The sequence below is a fragment of the Coregonus lavaretus genome, assembly GCF_964263955.1.
Source record: "Coregonus lavaretus genome assembly, chromosome: 24".
NCBI lineage: Eukaryota > Metazoa > Chordata > Actinopteri > Salmoniformes > Salmonidae > Coregonus > Coregonus lavaretus.
The window spans coordinates 34,032,096-34,048,870 of record NC_140011.1 but is presented as its reverse complement, the minus strand read 5'-3'; the positions used below and the strand labels follow the sequence as shown (position 1 = coordinate 34,048,870).

At 41.6% G+C, this 16,775-nt stretch overlaps 1 protein-coding gene across 9 annotated transcripts in view; it reads left to right on the top strand.

Annotated features, from left to right (window-relative positions):
* The first annotated feature begins 393 nt into the window (after window positions 1-393).
* LOC311100168 (latent-transforming growth factor beta-binding protein 3-like) overlaps window positions 394-16,775 on the top strand; it is a 45,532-nt gene continuing 29,150 nt past the window's right edge. For 8 of the 9 annotated variants that reach the window (XM_084140964.1, XM_084140969.1, XM_084140968.1 and 5 more), the window contains exon 1: window positions 395-1,088. In XM_084140964.1, the coding sequence (XP_083997090.1) occupies window positions 848-1,088 (241 nt within the window). In that variant the 5' untranslated portion in view covers window positions 395-847. Of the gene's footprint in view, window positions 1,089-16,775 lie in introns of all 9 variants that reach the window. The other variant, XM_084140967.1, reaches the window with a different exon arrangement.

The following is a 16,775-nucleotide window of genomic DNA, read 5'->3' as shown; positions in this document are numbered from 1 at the left end:
TGTTACTGTCTCATCCAGTCGTTGTGCTGTCTCACATATGTACCAATATTGGTCATACATTTTTAATTAGTCCAGATATGAAATAGGCCTAAATTATGAAGGTTAATGATTAATGTTTTTTGGGAAACCATTTTGTCAACAGGCACCTCTTTTCCTCCCACAACTGTAACTGTATGCTACATTCTTCTGACTGAGGTGCTGTTGCGCACTGTTGGCAGTTCACACTTTTTGATTAGGTGTTTTCCAGAGCGACACGCACAGCTGTGCGGTTATCGTTCGCTGGATGGGAGAAATAACCAACAACGAAACCACGTTCAGTTTAGCTCCTGCGCTGCCTGGCCTGCTGCCAGCCCTCTCTGGAGAGGATTAGCTCCCACTCCCTCTCTCCTCCCCTTCTTTCCCAAACCCAGATACGCACACACCAACCATCCAAGCACCATCAGGGAGAAAAGAGAGCGAGAAAGCGGGTAGGGAAAGTTATCTCGGTAACTTTTGGGTTGTTAACGACGTCCTGTATTTTTTAAATATTTTTTTTAAGGCATACATTTTACTGTTCCGAATGAATAATTTTAATATGCAGGGTGACTGAAATTAGCTGTTTTGAAAGGAAAGGAAGGAAGAAGTACACCACTGGAGTTTTCTCCACACTTTTTTCGTTGTATGAGGCACCTTTATAATCAACATTTTGGAATATTTCCGGAAGTTAATCTGTTGTATTCAGGGTTCGATTGAAAGGAATACCGACTCCATTGGTGGTTTGGTCCGGGCTAAACAGTCTTTAGCAGCATTCCATTTTGCCACCGTGAATGCCCCCATCTCTTCGCGCACGGCAGTGAAGGATGCCAGGATGCCTTCTCTGATCATTTCCCATCTGCTCGTCATCTGGGTGGCTGTCCAGAGGCTGGCCTGGTGCGCAGAGCGCGCATCCACCCGGGAGCGCTTCAAAGTGGTCATCGCCCCTCTCATCTGCAAGAGGATTTGTTTGAAAGGCCAGTGCCAGGACACCTGTGAGCAGGGCAACAATACCACACTGATAGGCGAGAACGGACAGTCAGCGGATACTCTCACAGGTCCTGGATTCAGAGTGGGTGAGTGGTTGTTTACCCAGGTGTTATGATGCCCTTTTTGGCGACATATCTGTGAACAATATCAGTCCTATTAGGGAAGAAATTACACATAGGCCCCTAGGCCTAAATCATAAAAAATTTTTAAAAAATCTCAGTGGCAACTTTACTATTACGTTACATTGCTCAGACATGGCTCATTGGCATATTAGAGGCTTTGCCCCTCTAATCACATCTCCACATTGTCTAGCTGGCATGTGATGAGTCTATATGCACAGTATCAGATAAACTGTGGTAAGGGACAGAGCCATGCAGTCCACACACAGGCCCCATACTCGTTTACACTCTGGAGCCTTCACTGGAGTTTTCTGTTCCCCACTGAATACCAGTGTGACTGTTAATGGGGATATATTCAATTAAACAACCATGTTGTACTCTTTCTCCTACTGTATTATTCATTTCCTAGTATGTCAGGTTGTTACTAGTGCTGCTCTACATACTGTATGGTCTGAAACGTAACATAATATTTTAAACGCATAATACAGTTATTCAACTGTAATAATAACCAGCAACATACACAGTTGACTGTTTAAAAAAATAAATAAAAGGTACACATGAAAGGTCAAACTGAAATTAATCAATATCTCCACTCAATTATCAAAAATAAAATATCATGGCTGCCTCTCTCCTGCATGAAGTTAAAGGCATACTTTGGGATTTTGGCAATGAGGCCATATATCTACTTCGCCAGAGTCAGATTAACCTGTGGATACCATTTTTATGTCTCTGCGTGCCAGTGGAGGCTCCTCAGAGGAGGAAGGGGAGGACCATCCTCCTTCGTGAATTTCATAAAAATGTAAATAGTGAAACAATAAAAGAGTTAACTTTTTTAGATAAAACTATACTAAATATATTAATGTCACCAAATAATTGATTAAAACACACTATTTTGCAGTAGCCTGAACAGCACTCTCTGGGGTAGCACCATGGTGTAGCCGGAGGACAGCTAGTTTCCTTCCTCCTCTGGGTACATTGACTTCAATGCAAAACCTAGGAGGCTCATGGTTCTTAATAGTTGAACAGTTTTGAACAAATTAATTTCTTGAAAAATGAAGGAAAAGCAAGAGAGCGAGAGCTATCTATATTTCGTTATATTCTTTTCACTTTCACTTACTTAGCTAGCAAATGCAGCTAGTAGTTTAGCCTACTCAAACAAACGGCTCAAACGGAGAGGGATGCTATGTTAGCTAGCTGGCTATGGCTATCCAACACTGGAAGTCTTCCAAGTCAAGGTAAGCTTTTGGTTTTATTAATTTATTTCTACCGGGGGCCCACCATTGTAACTGCTAAAGTGCTTACTGTACTCTGTACTGCATGATTGTAGCGGGTTTACTAACACATTAGTTCTAGTAGCAATGTTGACTATGACGTTAGATAATATGGTGACACAACAATGTAGGCTGTGTGTAGCGGTTATGGTATGAAAATTTGGCTTGGAAAGTTTTTTTCGCCTGGTCACAGACAGCTGTTGTGTTGTGCAATGAAATCCACAAGCGAAGGGAAAAGGTGAGAGGAGGAGAGCACGTAGATGCGAGAAGGAATTATACAATGAGCAACGTGATCATGCTGTTTGTATGTGGCTGCTATGAAACTGAACTGTGTTTGCGGCCGGGTGATCAGGGGTGTATTCATTCTGCCGATTCTGTTAAAAAACATTTTTAAATGGATGCAAACGAAACGAGGATAAACATACCTGAATTTGTCCGATAGAAACTCTCCTTTGCAACTGTTTGGAGTGGACTAATGATTACACCCTAGATCAGCTAGATGCAGGCAAGAGTGTGCAAGGCGAATGTGTCACTGTCTGTCACCTTGATTACGCAAATTTTTCTCTCGACCTGTGCACCTACGTTGTACATTTGTAGGCTAGGTTGTAGCAACCTCATGATGGGTATAGGGAAAAATCAAGTATCAGGTAGTAGTCTAAACCTAGCGATGTTACATTGAGCTGTGTGAATGGAATATGAATGACAGTCATCCAATATGCTGTAATAGAAATAAGGCCATGCTCATTAAAAAAAATTGTCCTCCCTCATCTTAAACGGCAGTTGGAAGGAAGTTGCTAACTAGCGCTAGCGCAATTGCTAACTAGCGTCTTTTGGGTGGTGGACCATTCTTGATACACACGGGAAACTGTTGAGCTTGAAAAACCCAGCAGCATTGCAGTTCTTGACACAAACTGGTGCGCCTGGCACCTACTACCATACCCCGTTCAAAGGCACTTACATTTTTTGTCTTGTCCATTCACCCTCTGAATGGCACACATACACAATGAATGTCTCAATTGTCTCAAGGCTTAAAAAGTATTCTTTAATCTGTCTCCTGCCCTTCATCTACACTGATTGAAGTGGATTTAACAAGTGACATCAATAAGGGACCATAGCTTTTTACCTGTATTCACCTAGTCAGTCTATGTCATGGAAAGGGCAGGTGTTTATAATGTTTTGTAAACTCAGTGCATATGATCATTCAGATTGATTCACAGTTCACACTATGACATATCATCAGTCTATGAACTTTATGGGCTTGGAGAGGCATTTCTCACTATCTTACCTGTTGGTTTGTGGCCTCTCTCTCTCTGCCTGTCTGTCTGTCTGTTCATGGCCGTCACTCTCCTGCCATGATCATGATAGCGCCAAACAAAGTCTTAACACATGGAACACACCTTCATGACCCATAATCACTGTTATGAAGTTAAAGACATCTAAGACATCTGAAAGCACTCAAATTTGCCAGCTAGTTTGCCAGGGGTGTTGTGTGGGCAGTTGCCAAGAACCTTACTTACAGTCACAATAAAAACAAAACAAGCCACATTTTGTTTAACCTGTATTGGGTTTTAAAAGCACCCTTGCCAGTTTACATTTTAATTATCTACTCTGATGGAACACATGCTCACAGAAATGGTCAGACCCAAGAAATATACTGCCTCTGTTTTGAGAGAGCACTGTTATTATTTGCTCAGCTTTTTCATTAGTCGTGATGAGGGGGTGTCCCTTTCTGTGATGAGGGGGTGTCCCTTTCTGTGATGAGGGGGTATCCCTTTCTGTGTTGATCAATGTGGGGCCCAGGGTTATTTTAGGGTGATTTACCCCCCAGCTCGCAATTAAGGCAGACTACGATTTGCTTTAGAATGTGAACAGGACCCCAAAATAAACTGCATTGGTAAAAATAAATGAGGACACTGATTCAGTCACATTTACACAAATCTTTCCTATGTTTTTATTTTATATATATTTTTTACTTATACAACTAATGACTGTAATTTCAGTTGACCCTGTCATGGTGTTTTCATACAGATTTTGTTTTGGAAAATATTGTCGTGAATTGTGAAGTTCCTAAGCTTTTTCTCCCACCAGCCTTTCATTATAGAACAACAGCATATTTGTAAATTATATAATGCGTTTTTGTCATAATAAACTATATTTTTCTGCACTGTGAATGAATTGCTCACACTTTGATTAAAAACAACAACATCAGAATGGCCCTGCATTTATACTCCAGTTGTAATTACAGTACAATACAGGATTATCAATTTTGTGTAATCTGAACATTTGGTCTAGAGAATCAAACTAGATTACAGTCGGGCCTGTGTCTAGTATTGTACGGGGTACTGTAAGCTGCATTTAACCAGGCTTTTGTCCAGTTGTGTGGGTTTGTCTGGCTGGGGCTACAGAGTGCAACCTAAGCCAGTGTTAGCTTTTGGCAGACCAAAAGTGTGTGTGGACTGTGCACTCAATGGACATGTGGAATTTTCTCTTTAGCATGTTAAAATGGCCGCTGGTCAATGACAACAATATGAACACTTTTCCAAATCTGAGTGGCTGTGACGTCAGCACCACAGCAAGACTGAGGCCTAGACTGAGCAGACCTGTCAGAACCTTGCCGTGAAGCAGTTTGCTTCCAAATGCAGTCATTTTCTGCCTAATGATTCAAGATTACCTTTATTTAAAGAACAATGTTGTTAAAGCTGTTGTAGAACATTATGAGAAAAAGGATAAATAAGGCTGGGTGAGTTTCAGGTAAGTCTATTAAGCCTCAGTCTACTAGGCTGGTTTTGCCAGGGTGGCCTCACAGCTATTATGTAGCTATTACTATATATTACAGTAATTACATTTCCATCCTAGGTTCTGAGAGTTCATTTTAAGTAACTGTCCAGTGAAAACCTCACTTTTAAAAGTTAATATTCTGTTAACTCATACCCAAAATGGTCCTCTGTAGCTCAGCTGGTAGAGCACGGCGCTTGTAACGCCAAGGTAGTGGGTTCGATCCCCGGGACCACCCATACACAAAAATGTATGCACACACGACTGTAAGTCGCTTTGGATAAAAGCGTCTGCTAAATGGCATGTTATTGTTGACCCGTCCTATACTCATATTTGTGTCCAAAGCATACATTGGAGAAAAAAAAAAAACACTTCAAAAACCCCAATACACACACAGTGATTTATTAGACATACAGTGATGATTTAAAAAGACGGCATAGGGGCTTTAATTTCTTTATAAATGGAAGAAAAACGATTTCATTTTATTGTTATGAATTATAGGTAATATTTCATAGAAATATGGAAACACTGGATAGTTACTTTAAATATTTGTAATAGATTCTGACATGGTTCATGCAAAAGAAACTGGTAAATGAGAATTGACACAATCAGTCAACCTCAACTCCAACAGTGAAATTATATAAGTGACCCTTTTCCATGCTCATTCTGTGCTCATTCTCTTAATATGTATCTTATGCTACTGTCAGAAGTGTATGGCACAGGCCCCCTAATATACAATGTTAAGGAATTCCAGTGGTGTGGGGAATCCAGCAGGGTCAGAGAAGGATTAGTTACTGCTACTGTTACCAGGGTTGAGCGGATTACTTGAAAAATGTAATCCATTACTGATTACAGTTACCTGAAAAATTAAGTCAACAGTAATGTAATCCTTTAGATTACTTAAAATGAAGAATGTAATCTAATTACTTTAGGATTACTTTCACTTGCAACCTAAATCAGTGATTGTCATGAATTTGAGGTTTGACAACTATGTAATTGTTGTTATTATTTTAATATCAAAATAGGGTTCCAGAATTTTATTATCACAAAGGCTAATTCATTTGGGGCTAATTCACCACCTGAGGAAGTGGTTAGCTAGATCGCTAACTCTAAATATAGCCTAATATTACTAATAGTTGATATCTAACAGTACATTTAACGTATAGGCCTTTGCACCCACCTTGAATGGCCGACGTGAGTGTCCTTTGTTCAATATTAAACACAATTTTGACCAGAATACTGGGACTCTTTTCTCTTCAACAGCAACAACACTGGTTGCTTTCAATATAGTGTTTTACCACAATTACATTTTGAAATATTGTGCAATCAGAAACCATTTAATAAAGGAGAGAGAGAGTGTGAAACTGTACTGCTTCAAAGCAGCAAGCAGGAACTCTGTAGTCCAGAACAGGGTTTCCCAAACTCGGAATGGCAGTATTGCCAAAGAATAGGTAAGGAAATAGCTAAATAAACGTAGGCTTGTATATTTTTCTGCATTTTCTCTTGTCATACTCAAATTACTTATCAGAGATAAATCCCATAATCATATCAGATATGGCATGTGCTATGTATGTTGACATACTTTTACACGTTTCGTTTCCGGCAGGTTCTATAGATTAAAAGAGTCAGTCGGCGGTAGGTCTTTGAATCAGGCTCGCATTGTTCTTTGTTATGTCTCCTCCACACAGTCATAGAGGTTGAGCTGGGTTGTGCAGGTCAGAGTGAAGCAGCACTGTATGACCAAAGAGACTGGGAATGGGAATCCAGTGAGGTCACTGATAGACATTCCTCCCACCCCCTCCCTTTCTTCAGTATTTACCTACAGTAGCTCTAAGCCTTGGTTTTTCTGCACACAGCTCTGTTTGGGCGAGCGACGCTGGACGCTACCTTTCTTCTCCTCAAAGGTTGCTACCATCCATCAACCTCAGCCGACTGGCAGCAGCTGCTCTCCATCTCAACTAGACCTGCTTCTGCTTCTCTCCGCCCAGTCACGTTCCCTCTGTATCCTCAACCAGACCTGCCCAGCTCAGCCCAGTCACGTTCCCTCTGTATCCTCAACCAGACCTTCCCAGCTCAGCCCAGTCACTTTCCCTCTGTATCTTTAACCAGACCTGCCCAGCTCAGCCCAGTCACTCTCCCTCTGTATCCTCAACCAGACCTGCCCAGCTCAGCCCAGTCACTCTCCCTCTGTATCCTTAACCAGACCTGCCCAGCTCAGCCCAGTCACTCTCCCTCTGTATCCTCAACCAGACCTGCCCAGCTCAGCCCAGTCACTCTCCCTCTGTATCCTTAACCAGACCTGCCCAGCTCAGCCCAGTCACTCTCCCTCTGTATCCTCAACCAGACCTGCCCAGCTCAGCCCAGTCACTCTCCCTCTGTATCCTCTACCAGACCTGCCCAGCTCCCTCTGTATCTATCTGTATCCTAAACCAGACCTGCCGAGTCCACAGGAGGTTGGTAGCACCTTAATTGGGGAGGAAGGGCTTGTGGTAATGGCTGGAGTGGAATCGGTGGAATGGTATCAAATCAAACACATGGTTTCCATGTCTTTGATGCCATTCCATTCGCTCCATTCCAGCCATTATTATGAGCCAGCCTCCTGTGGCCCAGTCACTCTGGCTCAGTATCTCTGTAGATCTATCCGTATCGTAAACACCGGTTTCCTCCAGAACTTTAATATGCAGGGTAGTGCTGGACCTAAACAATATCCCCGTCCTTACTATTAAGGCTGAGCTGACTTCTGTCTCTCTAGAATGTCCTATATCAATCCCCCTGTATTCAGTGCCTGATGGACTTCTCCCTCCATCTTACTACAATACATCTGGTTCATTTCTCTCTGTCCGTGACTCAGAACCGAGGTCATGTGAGGATGTGAAATGGCCAATGTGGTCATGCACAAAAGATGACTTTAATGGGTAATTCAATACTAATCATGCATTTAATTCTGAAGGCTCAGCTTCTGTCCCACGTTTTATTGCAGTGATTTATTTAGGTTTTCCCTGGGTATAGGTCAGAGGTCCATGGGAGAATGAAAGGTCAAAGAGAAGTCAGCAAAAAATGCCAAACTGGACCTGCCCAAGGCTAGCTGTCCCTGTTTAGAGACACTTTATTTTCTCTCTGAGAGCCCTCTACTCTTCCCCACACTCACTCACTTCCTCCTCTGATGCCAAGTTATGGGTGCTGTGGTAAACATGGGAAACCCAGAAACCTGCACCACTCCACAGTGTGCCACAGGCCTGGCTGTGCACAGAGGTGAGGCTAAGCAGGGCTTCACTCACACACTTTCTCTGTCAGTCTCTCCCAGGGGCATAGAGAGGGGGATTCACACAGCCATTTTACAACTGTGTGTGTGTGATGACTGCCTGATGGCTGTCATCTGAATCATTGCTCCTCATGAGCCTCACCCTCTGTGAACTCCACATTAAGGGTGTGTGTGTGTGTGTTTGGTGCCATGTCATCAGCCTTCCCTCAAGGCTGTGTTTTATTGTTTATGGGTGCATGGTTGGGTTGTCTCTCTCTTATTTAGCCTACTCTCGTATGGAGGCAAAATATCTCAGGTTATTTGAGGTCAGAAGTGATGTCGATCTACAGTCCAATCCCAGTGTTTGTTGATATCTGTTCAGGCTTTTACTGTGATAACCATTCAGGTCACATCGACACAAAGTCACATGTTTATTTATTATATTTCTTAACAGGGATTTCTCATGGAATTAGATTCCTCCTCTTAGGGCTATACCCGTCCTGTCACTGGCTCTATTCAAGTCAACACTTTGGCGCAGGTTGAGAAAAAAAGTAATATGAGGCTAATTGTTTTTGGCAGCTGAAGCTCCAAAAACAAAACACTAATTAGAGGTAATTTTTGAAAGTGATGAGGGAATACATTGTGTGTGTCAGGGAAGGAGGCCGTCTCGCATTTGAGGGAAATATAGGAGCTAGCTCAAAACAACATCCCCATCTTTAACACGCTTCCCTCCCATTTGCTTAGTGAGGGGGAGAAAGGGAGCAGTTATTTAACGCTGACCAGTGGAATGTGAGCACTGTGAGACTGTGTGACTGCACCCCGCCAGACCTCTGGAGCTGCACAGCCATTAGCCAGGGTAAATACAGAATAACAGTGCTGCTGCCAGGACAGGGGGAGAGGGCCCTAAGACACCCCAGCCACTACAGCTCCCCTGAGGGGTGTGCCACCGCACTGCAGCCGGGCCTGGGCAGATATCTGACATCAGCTCTGCTGGGTCCACTGTAAGCGCTCCTCTCTCTACCTGCCTGGTCTGCTGGTATACTGTAGGCCCAATCACAGTGGGATTAGAACGGTGATTACATGACATCACTCACTGAGAGCTGATTCCAACATTCTGTCTCCCTCTCTCTCTCTCCACAGACATTAAATAGTTCTGACGCAGGGGGCCGCCAGGATACACTGGTTCATGCCCACCTCTGGGCCATGTAAACAACCTCACATACAGTACCAGTCAAAAGTTTGGACACACCTACTCATTCAAGGGTTTTTCTTTATTTTTTACTATTTTCTACGTTGTAGAATAATTGTGAAGACATCAAAACTATGAAATAACACATATGGAATCATGTATTAAGCCACTCTCCTTCTTGGTAAAATAGCCCTTAAACAGCCTGGAGGTGTGTTTGGTCATTGTCCTGTTGAAAAACAAATGATAGTCCCACTAAGCCCAAACCAGATGGGATGGCGTATCGCTGCAGAATGCTGTGGTAGCCATGCTGGTTAAGTGTGCCTTGAATTCTAAATAAATCACAGACAGTGTCACCAGCAAAGCACCCCCACACCATAACACCTCCTCATCCATGCTTTACGGTAGGAACTACACATGTGGATATCATCCGTTCACCCACACCGCGTCTCACAAAGACACGGAGGTTGGAACCAAAAATCTCAAATTTGGACTCCAGACCAAAGGACACATTTCCACTGGTCTAATGTCCATTGCTCGTGTTTCTTTGCCCAAGTAAGTCTCTTCTTATTATTGGTGTCCTTTAGTAGTGGTTTCTTTGCAGCAATTCGACCATGAAGGCCTGATTCACACAGTCCCCTCTGAACAGTTGATGTTGAGATGTGTCTGTTACTTGAACTCTGTGAAGCATTTATTTGGGCTGCAATCTCTGAGGCTGGTAACTATAGTGAACTTATCCTCTGCAGCAGAGGTAACTATGGGTCTTCCATTCCTGTGGCGGTCCTCATGAGAGCCAGTTTCATCATAGCGCTTGATGGTTTTTGCGACTGCACTTGAAGAAACGTTCAAAGTTCTTTACATTTTCCGTATTGACTGACCTTCATGTCTTAAAGTAATGATGGACTGTCGTTTCTCTTTGCTTATTTTAGCTGTTCTAGCCATAATATGGACTTGGTCTTTTACCAAATAGGGCTATCTTCTGTTTGACTGGTAGTGTACCTCCATGACATGTCATGCCCATTGAGAAATCAGGGATTGGAGTGATGGGTTGGGCAATTACACATAATCAGACAGACAGTGCAGTATAATGGTCTCATAACAGATTAATGGTAATGATATGTAATGTTAGAAATTATCTGCCTAGATATTATTTAATTTTAATCAAAAGTGTTCTAGATCATTCTGCTTTAAAATAGGGGGTGGGCGGGATTAATGAAAGTGGACTGAGTAGTCAAATGGGTTAACAGTGGCGGTCTGTGCTGTTTAAAATGAGGGAGGATGATTAATTTTTTTATGAGCATGGCCTTATTTCTATTACAGCATATTGGATGACTGTCATTCATATTCCATTCACCCAGTTCAATGTAACATCGATAGGATTAGGCTACTACATAATACTCCAATTTTACCTCTACCCATCAAGAGGTTGCTACAACCTAGCCTATGAATGAAAGTTTACAATGTAGGTGCACACAGGTCGAGAGAAAGATTTGAGGTGACAGACAGTGACACATGGACAGACACATTCATTATCATAATATCATTAGTACAACAGTTGCAAATTAGAGTTTCTATTGGACAAATTCAGGCATGTTTATCCCTGTTTCTTTCCGTTTGCTTCCGTTTAACCTCTTAAATGTAATGGCAAAATTTAGATTTCCGCCTAAATAGACATACCCAAAAGTAACTGCTATTCGTTTGTAATTACATGATTCTGACATGCAAACACTTGGTATATTTGGATAGAAGACATCTGGGAGATTATGAGGAAATGATCAGAAGACATATGGTCCCCCTCCCCTCATATGGTCTTTGTCATGTCGTTTACCTTGGTCTTGGGGAAACCGATTCTGTTAGGACGAATGGTGCCACAAGCCCCTATTTTATTTTTCAAGAGATCTATGAAAAGTGGATGTCGAACAATCAGACGGGGTGATTAAAACTGCAGTGGGGGTGGTTGAAGAGGAGTGGGGCCTTTGTTGAGTGGCGGATGTAGAACCATCAGACGGGGTGATTGACATAGCAGTGGGGGGGTGAAGACCTTGACCGGCGGGGGCGCTTGCTGTGGAGGGGTGGCTCTCAAACGTCATCATCCAAATCCTCTGTATCCTCCACTCTATGGTGAATAAAATAAAGGGATATATTGTTGTAAAACACACAGAATTACAGTTGACTACATTTACAAAACGATATCACTGTAAAGTAAAAACACCAAGCCTAAACTTTATCTGTACAGTGACTCACATAGAAGGTGTGAAGCAGACACACAATGCAAATAGTAGCACTTTGGAGACAAGGGCAGAGGTGAGAACCACAAATAAACAATGGCTAAACAAATGCTAGCTAAGTAAGTGAAAGTGAAAAGGATGAAATATAGCTACATCTCTCTCTCTCTCTCTCTCTCTCTCTCTCTCTCTCTCTCTCTCTCTCTCTCTCTCTCTTGCTCCTCCTTCATTTTGAAGAAATTAATTTGTTAAAAACTGTTCAACTATTGTCTTTCTCTCTCTTTGAGTGAACTACCAACCAAATTGTATGCACTACAGTGCTAGCTAGCTGTAGTTTATGCTTTCAGTACTAGATTCATTCTCTGATCCTTTGGTTGGGTGGACAACTTGTCAGTTCCTGCTGCAAGAGCTCTGATAGGTTGGAGGATGTCCTCCGGAAGTTGTCATAATTACTGTGTAAGTCTATGGAAGGGGGGGAGAACCATGATCGTCCTAGGTTTTATATTGAAGTCCCAGAGGAGGATGGAAGCTAGCTGTTTAGTTTAGTTTTAGTTTTAGTTTTCTACCAGGGGGTGTGGTCTTCTTCAGGCAAGATTTCGGCTACACAATTTTGTGCTAGTCAACTTTTAAAGACAGCAATCATTTAGTGACTCTTCAAATGTTCTATACTGCCATCAGAAAGTATTCCCACCCCTTGACTTTTTCCACATTTTGTTGTGTTACAGCCTGAATTGAAAATTGATTAATTTGAGATTTTTTTTTCACTGGCCTACACACAATACCCCATAATGTCAAAGTGGAATATTTTTGTTAGAACATTTTACTAATTAATAAAAAAATTAAAGTTGAAATGTCTTGAGTCAATAAGTATTCCACCCCTTTGTTATGACAAGCCTAAATCAGAAGTAAACATTTGCTTAACAAGTCACATAATAAGCTGCAAGGACCCACACATACAATTATCTGTAAGGTTCCTCAGTCGAGCAGGGAATCTCAAACACAGATTCAACCACAAAGACCAGGGAGGTTGTTCAATGCCTAGCAAAAAAGGGTGCCTATTTGTAGATGGATAAAAATATTAAAAAGCATACATTGAATATCCCTTTGAGCGTGGTGAAGTTATTAATTACACTTTGGGTGGTGTATCGATAGACCCTGTCTCTACAAAGATACAGGCGTCCTTCCTAACTCAGTTGCCAGAGACGAATGAAACCTCTCAGGGATTTCACCATGAGGCCAATGGTGACTTTAAAACAGTTACAGAGTTTAATGGCTGGAATAGGAGAAAACTGAGGATGGATCAACAACATTGTAGTTACTCCACAATACTAACCTAATTGACAGAGTGAAAAGAAGGAAGCCTGTACAGAATAAAAATATTCCAAAACATGCATCCTGTTTGCAAAAAGGCACTGAAGTAATACTGCAAAAAATGTGGCAAAGCAATTCACTTTTTGTCCTGAATGCAAAGTGTTATGTTTGGGGCAAATCCAATTCAACACATTATTGAGTACCACTCTCCATATTTTCAAGCATAGTGGAGGCTGCATAGTGTTATGGTTATGCTTGTAATCGTTAAGGACTGGGGAGTTTTTCAGGATAGAAAATACATGGAATGGAGCCAAGCACAGGCAAAATCCTAGAGGAAAACCTGGTTCAGTCTGCTTTCCACCAGACACTGGGAGATGAATTCACCTTTCAGCAGGACAATAACCTAAAACACAAGGTCAAATCTACACTGGAGTTACTTACCAAGAAGACAGTGAATGTTCCTGAGTGGCCGAGTTACAGTTTTAACTTAAATCTACTTGAAAATCTATGGCAAGACTTGTAAATGGTTGTCTAGCAATGATCAACAACCAATTTGACAGAGCTTGAAGAATTTTGAAAATAATAATGGGCAAATATACAATCCAGGTGTGCAAAGCTCTTACCCAGAAAGACTCACAGCTGTAAGCGCTGCCAAAGGTGATTCTACCATGTATTGACTCAGGGGTGTGAATACTTATGTAAATGAGATACTGTATTTCTGTATTTCATTTTCAATACATTTGCTAACATTTCTAAAAACATGTTTAGAATTTGTCATAGGGTATTGTGTGTAGATAGGTGAGAGAAAAATATATTTAATCCATTTTGAATTCAGGCTGTAACACAACAAAATGTGGAATAAGTCAAGGGGTATGAATACTTTCTGAACGCAATTTATGTGTGTTGAGCGTTGAAGCAGGCGCTGTAGCTCTCCTTGCCAAGCGATCTGGGGCAGATGCGCAGGGTTGAGAGGATGCAGGAGTGCAGTATGGGTAGGCCTATCTAGTTCCCAGTCAGTCAACAGAGTCCCTTACTCCCAGGCGGCCTGCTAGCCGGCAGGAGGAAGCGTAGGAGACTTTCTCAGGCCTGTGTTTTAAAAACCCAGTGATTATGTCATTTACTCTGGGCTATGGGCACAGCTACAGAAGTCCAGAGTCCGCTCTATGTATGTGGTATGTGGTCTCACAGCCAGTTTAAAGCAGGCATATTTGGGGATGTGGTTTCTTGCTATTCTACTGACGGTATAGACAAGAACATCATAAATCATGGTGCCTCCCATTATTGTAATCATGCCCTTTTAATAGGGGTAGTAGTGGTGGTGTTCGTTATTGTGGTGTAATGTTGTTTTTGTCATTGTCCTTTTGATGGTAGTTCTGTAGTGGATGTGAAGACATGAAAATGGAGTGATTTGACGTGGGTTGTGGAGCTTACACCCATAATGTGTCAACCTCTTATCATTATATTATTATATATTATTATTATATTATTATCATGTATTTTATCTGTTACCACTAGTACAATATGTGTAATGCTGAGTGTTTACTAATAATGGGGACTTTCCTGTCGTTACAAATAGAAGGTTTCACTTAATAGTATTTTCTGTTGGTTTGGCAAATACTCTCTCCTCTTTAACGCCATACTTTTTAAGGCATGTAATCATAATTTCATGATCACTTTGACTCAGGGATGGGGTTCTTTGATGGGGTGGGGGCCACAAAAAATCTGAACTCATCATGAGGGGCAGCAGTGGCTCGCGGGTCTGCGGACCCACATCCATACCAACACGTGCAGCACTAAGTAAAAAACAAACATTTTAGTGGCCCGTCTCATGACATCGGAGAGAGTTAATTTCCTGAAATGTACACATTTTGCCTTGGGGCGTAGAGAAAATGTTGCAGTTTTAAAGCAAGTTTGCTGCAATTCTACACATTTTGCCATAGGGCGGAGAGAAGATATAGCAATTTTAAAGCTAATTTCATGCAATTATACAATTTTTTTAATGGAGCAGAGACAAAAATGAATACGTTTTGAATATGATATCTGAGTGAGAGTGACTAACCATGATTACTACAAGTTTATATAGCAGGCTAGACCAACTTGCCAAACTTAAACATGTTAGCTGACATAGGCTAATTAAGTGACTGTCAGTGAATTACGTAACAAGAGAAAAATTCAAAATGTGGAAATTGCACCTTGTGTAGTCTACTATTCTAACTCTCAACATTAGGTTGAGACCCCGACTGAGTTTAGTTTTTGGAAATTGATCCGCTGGCCTACTAAAGGGGGGCTGCCAGTTGCCCATCCCTGCTTTAAAGGATGATACATATTTGTTAAGCCATGAGAAGCTGGCCAGCCTTACTCTGACCCACTGACATAATGAACAAGGAATAAATCCCTGTGTACATCTGAAAGCATACGTTTCTTAGAAGACAATATGAAATTCATATTGTCTTCTATGAAACTTCAGCTTTCAGATTGTCTTCTAAGAAACCTATGCTTTCAGATGTATGAAATTCATATTGTCTTCCAAGAAACGTATGCTTTCAGATTGTCTTCTAAGAAACCTATGCTTTCAGATGTATGAAATTCATATTGTCTTTCAAGAAACGTATGCTTTCAGATTGTCTTCTAAGAAACCTATGCTTTCAGATGTATGAAATTCATATTGTCTTCCAAGAAACGTATGCTTTCAGATTGTCTTCTAAGAAACCTATGCTTTCAGATGTACACAGGGATTCTTTCCTTTTGCAGCTCACTGTACTTAGACTAGCTGTTGAACAGGAGCGTTAAACTATAATTAGTTAATTTTGAGCTGGGAATATTTGAGTTGAGAGAGAGAGGCTGTGGTTGGATGGGAGGCTGTAGGGGGAGGCGGCCACGCTGCTGCTGTGTCATCTCCAGACAGACAGAAGTGCGTGGGTGGGAGGCCACACTCCGAGCAAAACCCCAGGGGCAAGCAGAGGGCACCCCTTATACAAACATACACACACAAACAGCATACAGACAGGCAGGAGATCCCCTCTACTAAAGCTCATGTTGAGGTCTGGGGGCAGTATGAGTTTTTCTGGTTTTACATGCACTGTATGAACTGTGATGCAGTGATATGAGAGAGCTCTGAGTTTTCATCGCTTCACCTAGGTTTCATTTTAATGGGGACTTAGTTTAACCTATTGTTGCTCCTGGGGCTTTGGATCACTGAAAAGGAAATAGAATGGTTCTTGCTCAATCTGGAGTGTAGAAACGTCCAGGTTTGGCATTGAAAATGGGTGAAGTCTTGAGTTAGTAAAGTAACTATTGTTAAAATATTATCCTTGGCTAAAACTCTCCACCCTGTTGTCCTCAAACCTGGATGATTGGAATGAAAAACCTAGCAACCAGTAATTGGTCTGAAGTAATATAATTAAACATTCCAAAATGTGTCAGTATTTCTGTGTATGTACAGTGCCTTGCAAAAGTATTCATCCCCCTTGGCATTTTACAACCTGTAATTTAAATGGATTTTTATTTGGATTTCATGTAATGGACATACACAAAATAGTCAAAATTGGTGAAGTGAAATTTTAAAAAATCATAAAAGTCAATAACGGAAAAGTAGTGCGTGCATATGTATTCACCCCCTTTGCTATGAAGCCCCTAAATAAGATC